General features: G+C 41.5%; 1 protein-coding gene across 1 annotated transcript in view; it reads left to right on the top strand.

Annotated features, from left to right (window-relative positions):
- GLP1R (glucagon like peptide 1 receptor) overlaps nucleotides 1-19149 on the top strand; it is a 97964-nt gene that overhangs the window by 75419 nt on the left and 3396 nt on the right. The window contains exons 8-12 of the mRNA XM_074988403.1: nucleotides 9225-9285; nucleotides 13394-13463; nucleotides 15076-15164; nucleotides 15659-15797; nucleotides 17682-17723. Coding sequence (XP_074844504.1) covers nucleotides 9225-9285; nucleotides 13394-13463; nucleotides 15076-15164; nucleotides 15659-15797; nucleotides 17682-17723 — 401 coding nt within the window. The remainder of the gene's footprint in view (nucleotides 1-9224; nucleotides 9286-13393; nucleotides 13464-15075; nucleotides 15165-15658; nucleotides 15798-17681; nucleotides 17724-19149) is intronic.

Genomic DNA, 19149 nt, shown 5'->3' on the forward strand with positions numbered 1-19149 from the left:
GCTAGCAAATAAGTTTGCTGGTAAGAGTCATGTAAATAATCCATTGCATCTTAATTTATCTGTATTGAATATACATTGATATATGAAAGGTGAAAGTGTTCTAGTATGTTGATGGGAATAAATAAATTTGAGGAATAACAAATCCTTGCTGTAATGTGTTAGCCAAAAAATCAGTCTTGCCGTATCCTTTTCTTTACCATCCTTGGCCATGTCTACACTACAGCAATCTTTCAAACGATGACCTTCAGGAAGATCTTTCAAAAGAGCGTGTCTACACACAGAAAAGTGGATTGAAAGACTAATCCACTCTTTCGATAGAGAGCATCCACACAACTCCTGCTTTTCATAAGAATGGTCCAGGGACCGAAAAATCTGGTGCCATGAAGACCGCTCTTTTGGAAAAAAGGCCTGTGTAGTGTCTACACATGCTTTTTTCAAAAGAGGCTTTCAAAAGGACGTGCTCTTCCTGATCCAAGAGCAGAAGAGGGCTTCTGGAAGAAGAGTCTCATTCTTTCAATTTCAGATAGAAAGAGCACATTTTGTGTGTGGTTGCTTCATGTGTTCTTTTCAAAAAAGACCTGATTTTCCAAAAGAACTTGCTAATGTATATGTGACCTAACCGTGCGTAGGAACAGCACCTATACACTGTGTAATAGTTATTAAAATCATGCATAGCTCAAATCCTTATAAAACTCTCCTGTCGTAAGACATGCAACTCATCAGAGGAAACAAAACAGAACTGAAATTTATGTTCCATAAAATGCCAAAGATTCTATGTAAGAAATGACATGGAGGTGGCTAGTTCGTCTGAAAAAAATTTGCTTGCAGTTCAGACTCTTGCAAGAACAGAAGATGAAAATCATGAAGAAAATGACACAACCCTGTTTGTTCTTCCTCGTGTTTCAAGTTTACTACTGTCTGTTTAATTTTTGAGTGAATCTTTGAGTTTGTAAAAATGTCTGACGATGCCAGAGTTTTTGGTATTGAATTTTGAGGCTTCATCCAAACTTCCTGTCAACAATTTTGGCACCTGGTTTGTGGAGTCCCTTTACTGTTACAACTGTGGGAACTTTGCACAAAACTCTACAGGTTGAACCTCTGTAGTCCAGCACTCTCTTGTCCGGCAACTTTGAAATTTGATATAAAAAAATTCATTGAACCTATGGTAAGCGATGAACAAATTAGCAGAGGAAAATAAATTAGGCAACCAGCTCTGGTAAAAAAACGTGTTTGTTTTGGGTCAGATTTATCACACCTCACACATCAAATTTCAGTGACAAACTTGGGAATATTTGTTTATTAACTGCTTCTCCCTTTATTAGTTATAACTATAGTTGAGCCATGTGCTCAATCAGAAAAGCCTCGTGGTAGTTGTCCTGTTTTCTGACTGCATAACACTAACTTTTTTCTTACATATGTGTGATCGCTCGTCTTTGAGCTTCTCCATATGAAGAGAACAGAACAGGACAGTCTTGACCCCAATGGGTTTGAAGTCTGAGTTGTGCAAAACATGGTGCCTTTGATTTCACACAAGCAGAGGTTATGTATTTTGCCTTCTATGTGAGCCAAAGCCCACATCTTCCCTTGTCACTATTATGTGCAAAGTTGCTAGAAAATTATATACTATGTACAGAACAGAAGCAGTACCAACAACAAAGGAACTCTCTTGGGCCATATTGAGCAACAGGCAAGGCCGATAAATGAATTACTCCTATCCATCTAGAAGGCTGCACAGCTGTAGCTCAGTGGAATATTGATTCAAAAGCAGCAGTTACATTTGCAGTGGAAAAAGAGAATGTTGCAGCTCTTTATTCCTTTACTGCCCACAATTAGTGGACTGCTCCACAGACATAAGAGCCCCAAAGTGCTTATGTTCTTCAAGAGACAAAACAGACATGTCACGTAGGGGTAAAGGAGCCCCAGCCAGGTAAAGTGATCATGGTGACGACACATCGATGGGTTTTTTTTGTTTCTTTAAAGTACCTACATTATTCTAAGTTACAGTATTCAGGGCAGCAAGACACTGTTCTTTTATTCAGAATCTGAGAGAACATGTATTGAACCCAACTCACTCTGACCAGCATACATCAGCACTGTATAAAATAGCCTCTGAGAACAGCAGATTACTCTTCAACCCACCCATACACCCACCGGCAGCTACTGGAACAGGGAACATTTTTACATTCGGAAGAGGAGGAAAGTGATGATGCCTGAGCAATATCTCATAATTACTATGTGCAGGGAGAATGACACAATGAGGCAATTAGAGCATTAAAGACTAACAGGGATATATTAACAGCCATACAGATTCTCTGAGCTTCTGCAGCAATTTTATGTCCAGCTATTTTTGCAGCAGGGAAGCTACCATTCAGAATAACCAACAACTCAAACCTACAACAAGGAAGCTGAAGAAATGAAGGTAGACCTAGCTGTTAGTGTCAACAGCTAGATTACAAGGAATACCTGTTTTGGAAAAGATCCAGGAGGAACATTTTCTTTCAAAGCCTTGTATAAACTCAACATAGGAATTAGGTGTGTTTGTTCCATTAGCCATTGATTTTTTAAATTTGTATCTGCCAGTGAAAGACTTTTGTAGAACCAGGAATATTAAAAGTTTTATTAAAAATATGGCGGCATTCTGCACTCATGGCTGCAAACCCTGCAATACACAACACTGCTTCATTTTTTATCATTACTCTTCTTGTTTGAGACTTTTTCCAAACAGATTACAGTATTTAGACACACTGAAGTTGTGTGTGTCTAAGTCCTCTGGTTGACTTTGAAACCAAGACTTCTTTTTTCTTCCTCTACACAGAGTAATTGGAAATTATATCAGAAGGGTCTTTATTTAGATTAAGAACATGTCTGCACTGAAAACACTGCACCCCTCTGCTGTCGTGCTTCAGTGTAGATATTGCCTGCACTAATGGTAGTTATTCTGCCATCAGCATGAATAGCCACCTCTCTAAGAGACGGTAACCAGGTTATTCTTCCACCAATCTAACATTGTTTACATTGGGGGTTAGGTCAGCTTGACTGCATCTTTCAGGGGTATAGGTTTTTCATGCTCCTGAGAGATGTAGCTATGTCAAAGTAAATTCCTACTGTAGACCAGGGCTAAAAAGACATGAAAACAAGGGACAGGAAATGATTCTATCAGAAAGTAGTGTGTGATATTTGTCTCTTTCCTCCCTCTTCCCCCTAACCACCTCCTTTATTTCCCGTACTTTTGTTTACCTTCTCCACTAATGCAAAAGCAAGGCAATAGTCAATTAAACTGGAAGGCAACATATTTTGAAATAGTTTCAAGGAAACTGATTTCAGCAATGCTGAATTGACATGCTATTCTTTGGCCTCAAGGTATTGGAGTACATGCATTTAGCAGGAGCCCAAAGGAAAATAGCTGTTTTATATAGACAAGGTCTCAAACCATGCACTGAGTGGGTGTGAATTTCACTTCTCCAGAATGACTGAACATCTCTGAGTGTGACAGGGAGTGGAATCAGTGGGTCCAGATGTGCATTTATTGAATGGAATGTTTGTGGATTTGGCATCTCTCTCATCAGCTGCAGTATTTTCTTCTGAAGCCCATTGTGTTGCAGCCCCATCATTTGGAAGTTGACATTTATTCCTCAGGCCATTAGCATGCTTATTCCCTATCGCACTTGACAGATCTTGTTTCCAGAAGTGAAGCGCTCACTTTTTTCAGTCCATTATCAACTTGCAGGCAACATGACGGTACAGCCTTATACAGATTATTGCAAGGTATCGCTTGCTCCAAATTTGGTGTAGAACTAATTAAATTAGTTATTATTGTTACAAACTTGTGACAGACAGGCCTCCAGACTTCTGGTAGGGGAAGGGTACTGTCCCAGGGTTTTTTGTCCAGAAATGGCTGAGGAGAGGGGAAAAGAGCTTGAAGTACAAGTTTTTAAAGATGGATTTTTGGGATGCTTGTTGACTGGCCTGAAGTAAGAGGCATGGGTTGGGGGTGGAGCTGGGTGCAGGCCAAGGATAAGGTGGAATTCAAGACTAGATTAGCTGAGGTGGGTGGGATGGTCAGGCTGAGAGTGAATTGATAGAAATATATGTAAGAAACTTTCATACGTTACAGCACTTAGTACAAAGGCACCTGATAATTTACTGGTGCACCTAGGCCATATAATGTAAATAATTAAGGAATACTCAGCCCAGTGTTACAAACCCTCACTTTCATGAGCACAAAGTGGATGGATATAGTTCAGCAAGAAAAATTAACTGAGCCACACTTGTATTATTCAAATTATGAGGTCTTTTTTTAGAGAACTACTTTTGGATCTGTAGCAATGCAGATAGCAATGTAAAGTGTAATTATGACTCTAATAAAAGATACCACTGATCTTTTTATCTCGTTTAAATATAATTTGCAGTCATCTTGTGGTTGCAAAAGTCGTAGCATCAGAGATACCATAGTTTTTCCTCTGAACTGAGACTAGATGGTTGTTAAATGTTGATTTGCTGTTATGGTATGTTATTCAGATTTGTCCAGTATGTCCTTTGGGAGTCTAGATCCCAGTGGACATATTGGAGAAAAAGGAGAGGGAGAAGAGTGTCCCAGTGAGTGCTTCATGCAAGGTGTTTAGGCACCCTCCGCTTCAAGCTGGAAACGTTTCAGTTGCAGTACCCCCAGTGGCAGAGATGTGGCTCATGCTTTTAGCAGCCATTAACCTGCATGTGCCATCAACCATCCCTCGGTTCCTTCTCTATCGTCTTTGGCTTAAGCCAGAACCTCAGCAGCTCCCATTTAGCATGATTTTTTCCTACTGTCCTCATGCCCGCATTCATCTCATTTTTCATCTAATAACTTTTTTCTTTTTTAAAACCAAAAATCCCCCACGTTCTTTCTTCATTTTTCTTCAGCACCCATTGGTGCCAGTCACTGTCAGCCAAGCAAAGCTCCCCAGGCTTTAAACAGTGCTCTGCATGTCCTCTCTCCATCCCAGTTTCTGATGGCCGTTCATAGTGCATTCAATGCCTGGGTGAGGCACATGTGCCCCAAAAATGGGCCCACTGTAAAAAAATTTTCCTCCAGATCTCTGAAAGCCAGGGACCTCCAATTAAAACTGATATTAATGGAAAAGTCATCACCAGCAGCCACTTCAAAACAAGGGCCACCAAAACAGAAGATTACCTCAAAGTACAGGCTGTCAGCCTCGCCCAAGAGAGAAAGGCCGAAGAAAAAATGTTCTCCAGCAAAAAAGTCTGCCTCAGTACAGTAGTCACAGTCCACTTCAGACCTCAAGACACCAGGCCCATAATCTACGGGGCCTGAATGGAAAAGTCTAAAGACAAGCCTCTCTCTACCCCCATGAACAGCCAAAGAAATATGTGGCCACTTTCCCAGCTCTGGCACCAAAAAAATATGCATCGAGCATTCACAGGACACCACAACCCAAATTGGCACTGGAACTGGCTACCCCAACACTGTCAGTACTGGCCACTGCCAGCATTCGGTACCAGTAGCTCCCAGTGCTCCACTACTGATTCCATCCTAAACAATGGTACCAGCCTTCACAATACTACCCCCTGCTAACCATGCAATCCAAGTTAGTTCTCCCTTTGGTACCAATACTACTCCTATACGCCATGCACTGATGACAGTCACTACACTGGCTCGCTCAGTACCATTGTACCTATCAGAGGAAGACAAAAACCTTGAACTGGCACCATATATGCCATGGCATTCCTCCCACAAGCAGCCTCTACTGCCTTCACTGGTACTGATGCAATGGTGGTCCCCAGATCCCTGGATGCTCCTGGTACTGATGGAACCCTGTGGCCATCCTGAGACCTTTGGGTACAATAAAAGCCATAAACACAACCTCCTCCCAAGCCTGCCATACACCAACCAACTCGACCAACTTTTCCTTTTCCTTCCTGCCAGCCTGACCCAGAAGAAGCAACAGAGGAACATGAAGAGGAAACCTGAGTAGGACAGCATTTTACCTACCCATATCTCCTCTCCCTCACCACCAACAGCGGCGGATGACTTCAAGTCCTTCCAGGACTGCTCATGGGAATAAGGGGACTTCGAACTAGCTGGAGTCCTTTCGAAAAGGAGCCCCGTCAGGATGAGCCGTGCGGCCGCGAGCCACATCAATTTCGAAGTGCCTCCGGCCGCCCGCATGCTAATGAAGTGCTGAATATGCATTTCAGCGCTTCATTGGTAAACTTCGGAATGGCCATTTGCGTGGCCATTTCGAAGTTTGGGGCTAGTGTAGACATGGCCATTGCTTCAGATTATACAGTCTGATGTAAATAGGATTTATGTGAATTACACATTGTTGTGGGGACATGCCCTGACTAGGACTTTAGAACAATAAACTACTCTGTCCCTCACAACCTTCCCGACCCTGGAAGTCTGTCCCAGATTATATACTGAGTCTAACCTCTTCTGAAACAGAACTTTGGAAGTTTGGTTGGTATTGCATGCATTTCCACAAAGTACTGGCAATATCAATTAAAACTCATAAATATGCACCCTACTACCAAGTCTCATGGCCTTGGATTAAAGTGCAGTGACAGTGGACATGACTTTTATAGCAGCATAGACACTGGGGCTACGTCTACACTTGCAAGTTCTTTTGAAAGAGTTTTTGAATGAAGGGGGCTGTTTCCAAAAGATCCCACAGAGCATCTACACACAAAATGTGTTCTTTCAAAGGTAAATTGAAAGAATGCAGTGCTCCTTTTGAAATTGCTCTTCCTTTCCAGTTTCAGGAAGAGCGCCCACTTTCTAAAGCTTCTTTGTAAAGAAAGCATGTGTAGATGCTCTGCAGGGCCCTTCTTTCAAAAGAGCAGTTTTCATGGGGCCTGATTTTTCGATCCCTGCCCCGTTCTTTTGAAAGAGTGAGAGCTGTGGGGGCACTCTTTTGAAAGAACAGATCACTCTTTTGATCTGTTTTTTTTTTTTGTGTGTGTGTGGATGCACTCTTTCAAAAGAGGTTCTTTTGGAAGACATCTGGAAGGGCATCTTTTGAAAGATCTCTGTAGTGTAGATGTAGCAAGGGAGGAAGAGGAGGTGCCAGTCACCATATTACTTTTTATTCATTTAGTACTTTCTAATTAGAATACTGGATTTGTTCAGCCATGACAAACTGTGTAGTTTGGCCATCATAAAATATATAATTAATAAGTTGAATCTCACTGAATCCAAAATCAGGTAATGCAATTAAATATAGAGAGATTTATGATGCATTTCAGGCTATGGAGATCTCCACAAATCACAGCACAAATCAGTCCAACCATCTGTTCCTTTACTGAAATATATCTTGTGCTCTCAGTGTTCATGTCCCATCTTGTAAATTTCATATTAGGGGTGACTTTTAATCCAACCTTCATTCCCTGCAAAGTCTAATTTAATAGCTTCCATGAATCAAACACTCATTTGGGGTTGAAAGTGATCTGTAGTAAGTTGCTTAATCCACTTCCTGGGCATTATAGCCCACATTTCAGATGGGGGCAGCGGGGGGTACATACTGCATCACACATTAGCATGATTCATGGTACCTTCCACTATGTGGATTCCATGGTTGCAAACAAACAAGTGCCAACTTGACATTAATGCAGTCCTGTTTGAAAAGGACTGTGTTTCTGCAAACCAGGTATCTTCTGTTTGTGTCCACAGCATCTATATGTGGAAGTTATAGGGCAACACTTTAATGTACAGTGTAATTCACTCCCCTATAGTCCAGGAGGTGCTTTATTGTCTGAGTGTGGGGCCAGTTCTCACTAGCCTGTTCTGATAAATGATTGCACAATCTCCAGATTGAATACCTCCAGTGATGGTGATTCAGCAATTTACCCTATTGTTGTTAGGATTACTCTAGTTCTAGGGTTCCATGCTGGTGTGGCCTGTTACTTCTCATTCTGTCCTCCTTGATGAGTGAGGATAACTGACCATTTGTTTCTAACAGCCTGCTCTCCTGGATGGCTGAGAGAGGATACAATGCAACGCTACTGAAAATTATTACATGATAATTCACATTGCAGATATTGTTTTGAGATTTCCAGACAACTGCAGATCATAATACTTTTATTACTCTTCCTCCCCACACATTATTAAATACTCTCCATGGACTTGCTCCATCTTTAGACCCTTGCACAGATACGAAGTTTGTGTCCACATCTGTATCTCCAAAGATGAGCCACAGATATCTGCATTGACATCTGCGGATGTACATATCTGTGGATTTGGAGAGCTTTGTCCATCTTATCTCTTCACCATGTGTCTCCTGCCCCTACTGTCTGTTTTCTCTACTTGCATAGCATTTGTTTCTCTGTGCCGCCTTATCATGGTTTATCCAGGGTTCTCCTCCTCTGCAGCTCTTACTGTCAAGAGCAGCATTCCTGTATCTCCACAATACTACCCATCAAAAGATTGTACTAAGCCAATGCCACTACTCCCAGAATGTACTGGATATCATTGTTCCCATGGACGTAGAGCAGTGATCCCTCATGGTAACGCTGAAGATAGCTAATCATTGCATTTGCAACACAAACATCATTCCTGGTTCACTTACTTGGTACTAGTGTGGGTGAAGAAACCAAAGGGGTATGCAGGGAGGGACAGATTCACAGAGAGTGGAAATATGACACCTTGTTCACTCTTAGCACAATGTTTCATCTCTGTCTAGTTTAAAGAAACATTCCCCACTCCCCACCTTTGGATTATTTCTGGATATTTCCAGCACTGATTATCAGATGTACTTTTTTAAAGTGCATATCTAAATGTGAGAGAATTTAACGGAAGTGAAAGATGTTGGATTGATGGCCCTTAGGACTACATAACAACAGCACTGCAAGCTTACCTAACAAAACACCTCCCGCTCTGTATACACTCTGACATAGAGGGAGCTCATGAATTTGGTCTCCCTGGCCCATTCAATAAAAGCTGCCAAAAAAGAGAGAGAATTAGTGCCAGTTCTAGAGGGGTTTTTTTTCCACACAAACACCAGTCCACCAGGCGCAAGACTGATACACCTAACTCACTTTATATAGGCCACTAAATAGCAGTAGGATGGTAAGTTAGCAGCATTGCTGACCTGAAGCAGTGATGAGTAGGAACACTGGATGGGAGCTGCAACCCTCATGCTTATGTTGCTCTTCATCATATGAGGTTTTAGTCCTTCCTGCTTTTCCCTGTGTCTGATTGTCAGTATCTGTCTTGTCTTCTCTCTTCTCAGGTATACCAATGCTGTTTGTTGCCCTCTGGGGAATAATCAAGTACCTTTATGAAGATGAGGGGTTGGTTCAGTTCTAATATCTAGCTGATATTTCATTTGTGGCGAGTGTGTGTGTTTGTGTTGCGGGGTCATTTTTGATTTGGTTTGACTGCTTTGGCAGTGTCTGATGTGCTGTAATCCCATGTAGTTGCTTGTGTTGTGTATGACGTGGTTGCATAACATTTCTGAAAGTCACACAAGCTCATTCCTGGTCAGAATATTCTGTATGTCTAAGTTTATCTGTTCCTCTCCAGATCAAACCAAAGTATATTTGTATCTGTTTTTAAGCAGCTACAATACCCATTGTAGAGGTCATCATGTCTGATGAGACTATCTTTGATAGTCTGCCTCTGGTAATAGCCTCTGTGGCAGTGGCCTTTGGATGCTTCAGAGGAACTAAAAAAACTTCCCACATTGTTCTCTGTTTTTTCCTTTTTGACCACTGTAGCGATCAGCTTATGTCTTGCAGCAGAGATCTGCTTATCCATTCTTGTCTTAGCTTCCATTATTCAGTCCTTTATCAAATACAGCCATGTTCTCTGGCTGCCCTTGCATTGCAGAGAACTGCCCATGTTGACTACGCTGCATGAGGAAATACTTGTTTTCTCTTAACTTACACCATAGCAGCTAGTTTGAAAAATCAGTGGCATCGTTTAATTTCACCAAAGATTGCTCCCAGCAAAAGGTGAGCAGCCACTTTTCTCGAATAGGAACTGGACTGGGAGTATGGAAATAACATAACACAGGGCCAACATGCTCTATGCTGATAAACTCTTTTACGCTATTTATTTTTTATTCTGCGTGCTACCCATCAAGCCCTGTTGCCATTCAGTGCTCAAACCCCACTGGCACAGTCCCAAAAAACACTAAACTTTGCAAGACAGGTACCAATAAGTTGTGAAAATTCACTGTAGTGAGGCACAATATTGTGTCAAGTCTCCCTTTGACTGAATATTCAAGGGATGGGATATCAGGAATCAGTTTCTATTTGGGTCTTTCTCAATACAAAATGGCTTGCCCAAGTGACCTCTAACTTGTCTCCTTTCCAGGCTAGAATAATACTAGAGTTTGCAAAATTATTTTTCAAATGAGCTACTATGGTGTAAGTTAACAAAAAACAAGTATTTCAAAGTTATACAGCATTTCCTCATGCAATGTACTCGACAGGTGCAATTCTCTCATATTGTTTCCAGGGCTGTCTGAGCTGTATTGTTAATAAGACCTTGGCTCCAATGCTCTGTTTCAAGTTTTGTCCAGATGATCAGTATAGCTTTAAAGAACTTAAATGGCCAGCATTCCCCAGGCTTATCTTTCCATTGGTGTGGAAAAGGTATTCAAAGGGCTCTCCCTGAGCCTTCTGCATTATGCAGTGCTCAGAGCTGACATATGATTGCTATTAAAGAAAACTGTTGCTTGCTGCCTTCAGCGGATCCTAAAAGGGGCAATTTTGCATCTTATTAGGTTTTCTAAACCTTGTATAAATATTTGTAAAATACTTTAATAAATCATCTTGTGCAGTTTCCTCTCTGAAGGGCAAGATTTCTATGCTTTGGGCCTCAGGGTGGCATATGTTAGTGTGTCTAGGGATATCTTTCATGCCATTTGCTATAGTGCTGCTACTGCAGAGGTGCAGAAGACTGTAAATTTCATTTGCGACTCAACTATATTCCTAGTTATGAGGCATAGCTAGAAAAAAGTAAGGTCAGAGCTACAGTGGCTCAATGTTCTAGGCAATCCTGAGAATGTAACCACTCAGAATAAAGGATTGTACCTTGCGAGGACAGGAAGTCTGTTTGCAAACTGCCTCCTTTCTGCCCAACCAGGATTGCTACAATTGTGGTTACAACTGTAAAGTTCCCTTAATAAGTGTCATTCATTAAAAAGAATTATCTATTAAAAGAAGACATTTTCAGCTCCCCTGTTTTTTCTCTCCCTTTTTGTGGCTCCAGTTATTTTTGGGTGGAAGAGAGAACAAGTTATATTTCTTAATTATAGGACTGTACACACAAATCTGGTGCCTACGTTCATCCCACACACCTAACTGTGCACCACTAATTAATTGCAGATGCAAAATGTAGTGACTGTGTTGCAGATTTTTTAAAAAATGAGGCCCTTAAGTTGCACTAAATGGAGACAGGATACACTGAAGCCTTTCTTTCTTTTTTTTTCAATACAAACTTATGATGCAAAAGCAGAGTTTACAGCTGTATTCAGTTAGCTGAATCACTTCGCCATTCAGGACTCAATACTAAAAGTTGATAAATATGATCTGAGAAGTAGTGAGCTTACTCAACTTGCTAGCAAATAGATCCAAGTCACAATAGATGTTGTTTCTATTACTGTAATAACTCCTGAAAGTACAAATAGACAAGAAATCATGTACAGATGTCATTTTCATTTTCTGGTCACTTTAATTGTGCTGGTACTTTAATTGCATTTTAATAGTGTTTTTATTGCTTGAATTTATATAAATATTAAAATGGTTAAAGCTGATCCATGCTGTGGAAACCAATTAATGCATGTGTACATGTAGCAAAGTTCATGTAAAGAGCCATCTCTCAATCTCTGCCATTACTTAGGAACTTTTTTAAATTGTCTTTGTTTCTACTACAGCTACGCAGAGAAATTTAAACTCTGCTTCCAGACAGGCCTGTTATCCAGCATGTCTCAGGAGGATCCATGTAAAATTAAATTTTAAAGGCTACATGAAGTTGGTTTCCTGTCACGCATGTCAATAAAGTGGTTCACTTGTTAAACTGGGTTCCAGTTGAGCTGCACTGACTTTTCAAAATACACCCTTCCTGTTCACCAGTGGCTAAAGTATTGCGGAACAGGGTCCGATGACAGAACAAATGAAATGGGTTAAAAATATTTGTTGTGTGCATCAGAATGAAATATAACTGAAAAACAGCAAGCCCTCTGATGTAGAGACCTAGTACACCTGACAGATAGGGACATTTGTGGTACCATAAGTTTATCTGCTTCCTTTATTTCTATGTCTTATTTTAATGTCTCCATCACTATAACGTTTATGTGCAACTGCCCATCTTATTGTTTGCTAGGATCTCCATGATTAAAGTGGAAGCTAGTTTTTTCATTGCAAGTCTCCTCTTTTATTTTTTTTAAATATCAACCCTGACACCTCCGATTTAATTGGCATGTACTTATGCCAAGGGTAAGGGAAGTGGCTACTGTAGGATGAAGAGATTACTGTAGATTTTGGCAGATTAGATTTTGGGGGAAAAAATCAAGTGTAATAAAACTGTTAGGAATTTTTTTATATTTTTTGTGGCTTGTCTTATCACAAAAACAGTGTGGTATAGAAATACCATGTTTTAATCTGTTGGGCTTAATAACAACTGGCAATTTTGAATAATATATAATGGTTTGATAAGAGATTAATAAAATTATTAACACCTGTTGATGCACATTAGGAGCTCTGTGTTTGCTTGGTCATAACTTTCTCTAAAGTATCTTTGGGACTGAAACCTATATTTATACTGAAAAAATTAGCGATACCCTTTGTCCTGATCTCCATTTAATACCCAGGTTGGAGTGAATGAACAGGTGCTCTTTTATAAAATATAGATCCTTAATCTTAGCACTGGGCAGTGGGGGATGGAGAGACAGAAGAGAGAGAGAAGCTAGAAATTTCACCAACCCAACACAGTTCACTTCTAGAGGATATTCATAAGCAGTCAAGTCACAAGAAGATTTGACTTTGGCACTTTTAAGATAAAGAGAGAAGTATTGAATGAAGGACTAGGGTAGCTGCCAGGCAGTAAACTGTTTGATTTTTCTTTTTTAAATACATTCCTGCCTAGCCAGAGGACGTATTTGGACCTGGGATTTAATGATGTAAGTCTTCACAATTACAGCAAATTATGCAGAGAGATTAGTCATCAGAGTGCAAGACAGGTTAACAGTGTCTAGTTGGGTACTGCAATTTAGTGTGAAGCATTCAAATGTTTCTAAGAATCACAAGTAGCTGCATCTGTTTCCATGTCAGCATGATATTGGTCTTTGGTATCTAGTTATCATCTACATTGCTGAAATGTGATGAGAAAAAGGACTTTATGCATATTCCTAAGCTTTTTGTTCTATCTTTCACCTCCATGCTGCCTCCCCAGTTGCTGGACCAGAAACCATAACATGAATTACTGGCTGATCATCAGACTGCCCATTCTAATTGCTATTGGGGTGAGTGACTAGAAGATTCAGCATACATGTAATGAAACCAATGGAGAGACTAGAGAGGCTGATGCTGGAGGGTATGCTTAGTAACAAAGCTACCATACAGCAAGTCTGGTCTTCACATGTCACAGTGGGGAGAAAACTACTGGGGGCGGGGGAGCCAAAGCTAAGAGACTTTATGGTGGATGGATTAATGGCTCAGAGAAAATGTGAGAGTATGAAAGATATAAGAGTGATGCCCATTGACTACTGTCCAATAGGAAAACTGGGGAGTTTCTGGTTCTCACTTCAGTTCAGCAATATGATCATGTGAAACCAATTCTGTTTCCGGCAAAGAAACACCACAATTATGTTACTCTGTTTTAATTTGACCACCTGCTACAAGTACTGTCATGCTGGGCTTCTAGAATACAAATTAGAAAATAATCAGACTCATGTTCAATGCTTATCATGAACTGGTTTAAATATAGAGGAAGTTTAAGTGTGCTCAAAAATATTGGCAACAAATTCTGCAGCAACAGTGACTTTTCTGTCACCACAAATTACCCTTCCATTCCTAAAACAACAAGAAGTCCTGTGGTACCTTATAGACTAACAGATATTTTGGAGCAAAGACCCTTTGCCCACAAAAGCTCATGTTCCAAAATATCTGTAAGTGTATAAGGTGCCACAGGACTTCTTATTGTTTTCGAAGAGACAGACTAACTCGGCTACCTCTCTGATACTTGTCACCTTCCATTCCTGTTCCTCTGTCCTTACACAGTGCATATAATTATGGCTCAGAGTTCAGCATATCTGATGTAAAATACATTGCTGATTATTTTTGACAATAGCTATTGTTCAGGATGTGGTGTTTGAGATGGTTTCTAAGTATCCCAGTCAAATTCCTTGGCTTTCCAAGCCTGGTGCCATGACACAATCTAAGTGACCCTCACAGAATGTCCTTTTCCTTGTGCTCCAGAGGAAAGACTTTCATAGTGTCTTCAGCAGCTCATTCCCTTGTAACCTGAGCATCAGCTAAGGCATTGCTCTCCAACCAGCCAAGCTGACTTAATCTACCCTTCAGGCTCCCCCGATCTCTTGCTATGAGCTGGATTTGGGCTGTGACTCCCCAGCCCCTGCTGTTTGACTTCATGGAACAGAGCAGGGAACAAGCACTGTACGCCAATTTACTCCCTCCTGTGAGGAAAACGACAAAGCAAAAAGCAGCTGCGGGTAGATCAGAGCAGGGAAGTAGAAAGCTCTGTACCAGATACCTGGCTATGGCAAAATGACAAATTCCATGCTACGTTAGAAAAACGATGCATTCCTCAGTTGCTGAATTGTGGAGACCACAGGGCACGGAGATAAACAGGACAGTTTATACCACTTCGAACTCCAGGTTCCAGCTGTTTGAGGATTGTCAATTTACATATTAGAGATCCAATTATAAAAGCTAGAAACACAGATTCTGGGGCAAGAGCTGAATTCCATAACAAATTGTGCAGCTCTAGAATCATGGAATACACAGCCCCATACATAGAGACCTTGATGCACACAATGTGTATTCTTCCATATGCCTTATCTTGCACATACACTTCTGAATGATAATGTCAGCTACATCTTTCTTTTTTTCCAGGTGAATTTCCTCATCTTTATCAGAGTGATATGCATCATCATTTCCAAGCTACAAGCAAATCTGATGTGCAAAACTGACACAAAATGCAGGTAGGTTATTTGGTGAGCTACCATTTTCTGTGTCTTTTGTAAAAGGAGATGCAAGCATGAATGGATTGCCATTGGAGATTTAAGATTTCAGGTATTGCATGGTATGTAAGAGGCATTTCACATCAGTATGATATTCTACAACAACTGACGCTAGATGAAGCCCATTCGTGGATGCAGAGCTTATGGAAAAACTGCCAGTGCCTTTGTTATACCTGCTCTTTGGACAAACAGAGGTCTTGGTCTTCTATGGCTGTCAATCCACAACTTTCCACAAGTCCTGAAAAAAAGCAATTGACTTTATCCCATGTATCATGCAGAAGCATTATCTTCATTTTTCAGATGGGGAAACTGAGGCATGCTGTGATTAAAAACTTTGCCTGAGGCCATCAGCTCACTCAATAAATTAGAAATGGAACTGAGGAATCCTGACTTGCAGATATCTATGGTACATCAGTAGCCACTATGCTGTGTCTTCCTTTTCTTTATTACTTTAGATTGGCCAAGTCTACATTGACTCTGATCCCGCTGCTGGGAACCCATGAGGTCATTTTTGCCTTTGTTACTGATGAGCATGCCAGAGGAATGCTACGCTTTGTAAAGCTCCTTTGTGAACTCTCCTTCACCTCTTTCCAGGTAATGCCCAGGAAACACATACTTAACCCAGTTTTATATGTTAAATGCTGCTGGAGGCCATATTACACTCATCCCTCGTTAAAGGAGTACTTTATTTATGAGTACTCACTTAAACGAGAGCCACATATACTTACCTTTGTTCACTAGACTAGTGAACTCCCCCCACTAATACGAGCCTTACCCCCTCCCCAGGGCTGCAACCCACCACAGCCTGACTGACCCCTCTCCTGCCCATTGGCTCTGTGGCCCCAACTGCCACAGCCTGAACTCCCCCCTCTCCCCATCCCATGACCTGGCCTGCTCCCAACACCCACCTGGCCTGGTCTCCTAACCGCCCTGCGCCAGGTAAGTTAAGGATTGACTTATCACTGATGCAGCCCGGAGGAGCCGCTGGTACCTCTAGCTGCACACATCAAAGTGGCCCCTGCCACATGGTGGGGCAGCAGCAAGCTGCAAAGTGGCTCCAGCCGCACGGCGGGGTGCCCACAGCCATGCGGTCAGGTGCCTCCAGCCATGCTCTGCAGCTGCCTTGACACCCTTCACCCCAGCCCGCTCCCAAAACCCTCCCCCCGGCCTGCAGCTCCCCCCATACCCTGCAGCCTGTAGCTCCCCCCAAACCCTCCGGCCCAGCCCGACTTGCTCCCCACACTCCCCTGGCCTGCAGTATGCCCCAGCCTAGCCCTTTCCACTCTGAACTCTCCCCTCAGCCTGCAGCTCCCCATGCACTGCCCGGCCTGGCCCACTCCCAACACCCACCCCAGCCCAGTCCCCGAAACTCCCTGGCCCACCGCACCTCCCACCCCCAGGTACCACTGGTGCAGCCCCAGGGAACGAGCCGCCACCTCCTCCACTGGAGCCACCACCAGGTTTTAACCCTCCCATCCGCTCATGGCCCCAAACTGCACCCCAGCCCTTAACCCTCTCCAACACACCCCTGCAACCCAAGGTTTACTTACCTTTCAAAAGCAGCACCACATGCTGCCACTCCTTCCCCAATGTAGGAGCACTGGGAACCAATAAGAGACTTTAAAGTGTATTTAATGGTAATTTAGTTTCCCTCTTATGAGTTTTCTCCTACAAGCAGAAAGTTGGGAACCAATTGTGAGGAATGAGTGTATTAGGTTCCCTAAATGTATGTCCTAATTCAGCTTTAGAGAAGTATGTTTGCCAGAGGGTTAAAACCGGTGATTGGAGTCGCATTTCTGGTATGCCACACACTGTCTTCTTCAGTGCTTCCTACATCTCCAGCAGTGTCTTGCCTTTGCATCTGTATGCTAATTTATTTTATATTTGAGACCTAAAAACAGAAATTGTCCGGCGTTTCCTGTAAAAGTGTAATAGTGTCACTCGCCCTGACCAAAGTATGTTTGCTGTGATGCCTCTTTAGAAATCTGACCCTTGAAAGCCACATCTGTAAGCTTATAAAGGTGCATGGAGGTAGGTAAGCAATACAGATGGAAAAGATGTGGGTAGATCTGTGGTGATTCTTTTTCAGCTGTGTTTCACATGTGACCATTTTATAGGACTCTCTCCATTTGTAGTGGGTGACTATTATTCTAAACTTCCTGCCAGCTACAACCCTTGATTTCGGTGTCCACTTGAAGTGCTGATGTATGGAGTATTACTAATTTGTGGTCAGGGAGAGGTGAGGGTTTTAAGAAGCAAGGGTTGGGGAAACCTGAAAATGTGCCTGTCCTGTGAGAGCCGTTTGGGTCCATCAAGACTCTTCTCAGAGGAGAGCAATAAACACACATTTCTAATTATGGAGTATTTCTGTTCAGAATGAGAGACTCTCTCTCCTCCTGCAGGTTTGCTTAGCAAAATTTGGAGCATTTCTGGGGGCTGTTTTTCTGACTGCTGTTCTGTTGTCTTGTTGGATTGCAGGGACTAATGGTGGCGATTCTCTACTGCTTCATCAACAATGAGGTAAGAGAGAAACCAGAACAATTCCAACATGCCATATCAACATTCATCACAGAAAATAGAAATAAAAAATAGACATGAACTGTTAATTGTACAAGTTCAGGTTTGTTCTAGGTTTCCTGCATACAGTAGTGATCCGTTAGAGGATATTAAAGGGTGATTTCTCATCACACAGACCATGGAAGGAATTCTGGCTGCATAATTCTGGAGTAGTAATTGTAGGCAGGGTCTTGTTAGTTTCCTTGATTCAACCTTTTCATACATTCATAGATTCCAGTGCCAGAATGGACCATTCAGATCATCTTGTCTGAACTCCCATATAACACAAACCACAAAATGCCCCAAAACGTTTCCTAGAGCAGATATTTTAGAAAAACATCCACTCTTGATTTAAAAATTATCATTAATGGAGAATCCACCACAATCCTTGGTACATTGTTCTAGTGGTTAATTTGTCAGTGTTGAAAATGTACACTTTATTTACAGTCTGAATTTGTCTGGCTTCAACTGCCAGCCATTATCTTGTGTAATACCTGTCTCCGCTAGACTAAAGAGCCATTTTTAAATATTTGTTTCCCATGTAGGTATTTAGATATTGTAATTAAGTCACACTTAACCTTTTTGATGGGCTACACAGAGTGAGCTCCTTGAAACTATACCAGTGGTTCCCAGCCTGGGGTCCGAGAGTATTGTAGGGAGTCCATGAAAAAAATATAAAAGGCATATAAAAATGATTTTAGAAAACAAGTTTTAAACAAATTGCAAAATTACACTATATTATTATTGTTTTTAAATTAAGTAACTTCCAATAACATTATTAATCACTGTCCAAAAATCTATGTTGTGGTTTCTTTTTTGATATAATGAAGTGTACATAATGGCTAGAATTGCCTTTGGGGTTCTGCAAATGGTTGGGGGAGGAGGAGTGATTAGGGGTCCATGAATGGTTGTGGGGGTGGGGTGGGGCGGGATGACTGTGGAGCCGCACTAGTGAAAAGGTTGGGAACCACTGATATATAACAATAAAGCATGTTTTCTAATCCTTATAATCATTCTCATGACTTTTCTCTAAAATTATTAATGTTTCTTGAATTATGGACACCAGAACTGGACACAGTATTCCAGCAGTAGTTGCATCACTGCCAAATATAGAGGTAAAATAGCCTGTCTACACCTACCCGTGATTCCTGTTTATGCATTCAAGCATTATATTAGCCCTTTTGGCCATAGTGTCAAGCTGGGAAACTCAGTCAGCTGATTATCCACCATGACCCCCAAATCTTTTTTGTTCAGGGTCTCTGTTTCCTTGGATAGTGTCTCCCATTCTGTAAGAAAGGTCTACATTCTTTGTTCCTAGATATGTAGTTTCTCATTTAGCCATTTTAAAACACACATTGTTATCTTGTACCCAGCTTACCCAGCAATACAG

Source organism: Carettochelys insculpta, chromosome 3, assembly GCF_033958435.1.
Source record: "Carettochelys insculpta isolate YL-2023 chromosome 3, ASM3395843v1, whole genome shotgun sequence".
In the NCBI taxonomy this organism is placed as follows: domain Eukaryota; kingdom Metazoa; phylum Chordata; order Testudines; family Carettochelyidae; genus Carettochelys; species Carettochelys insculpta.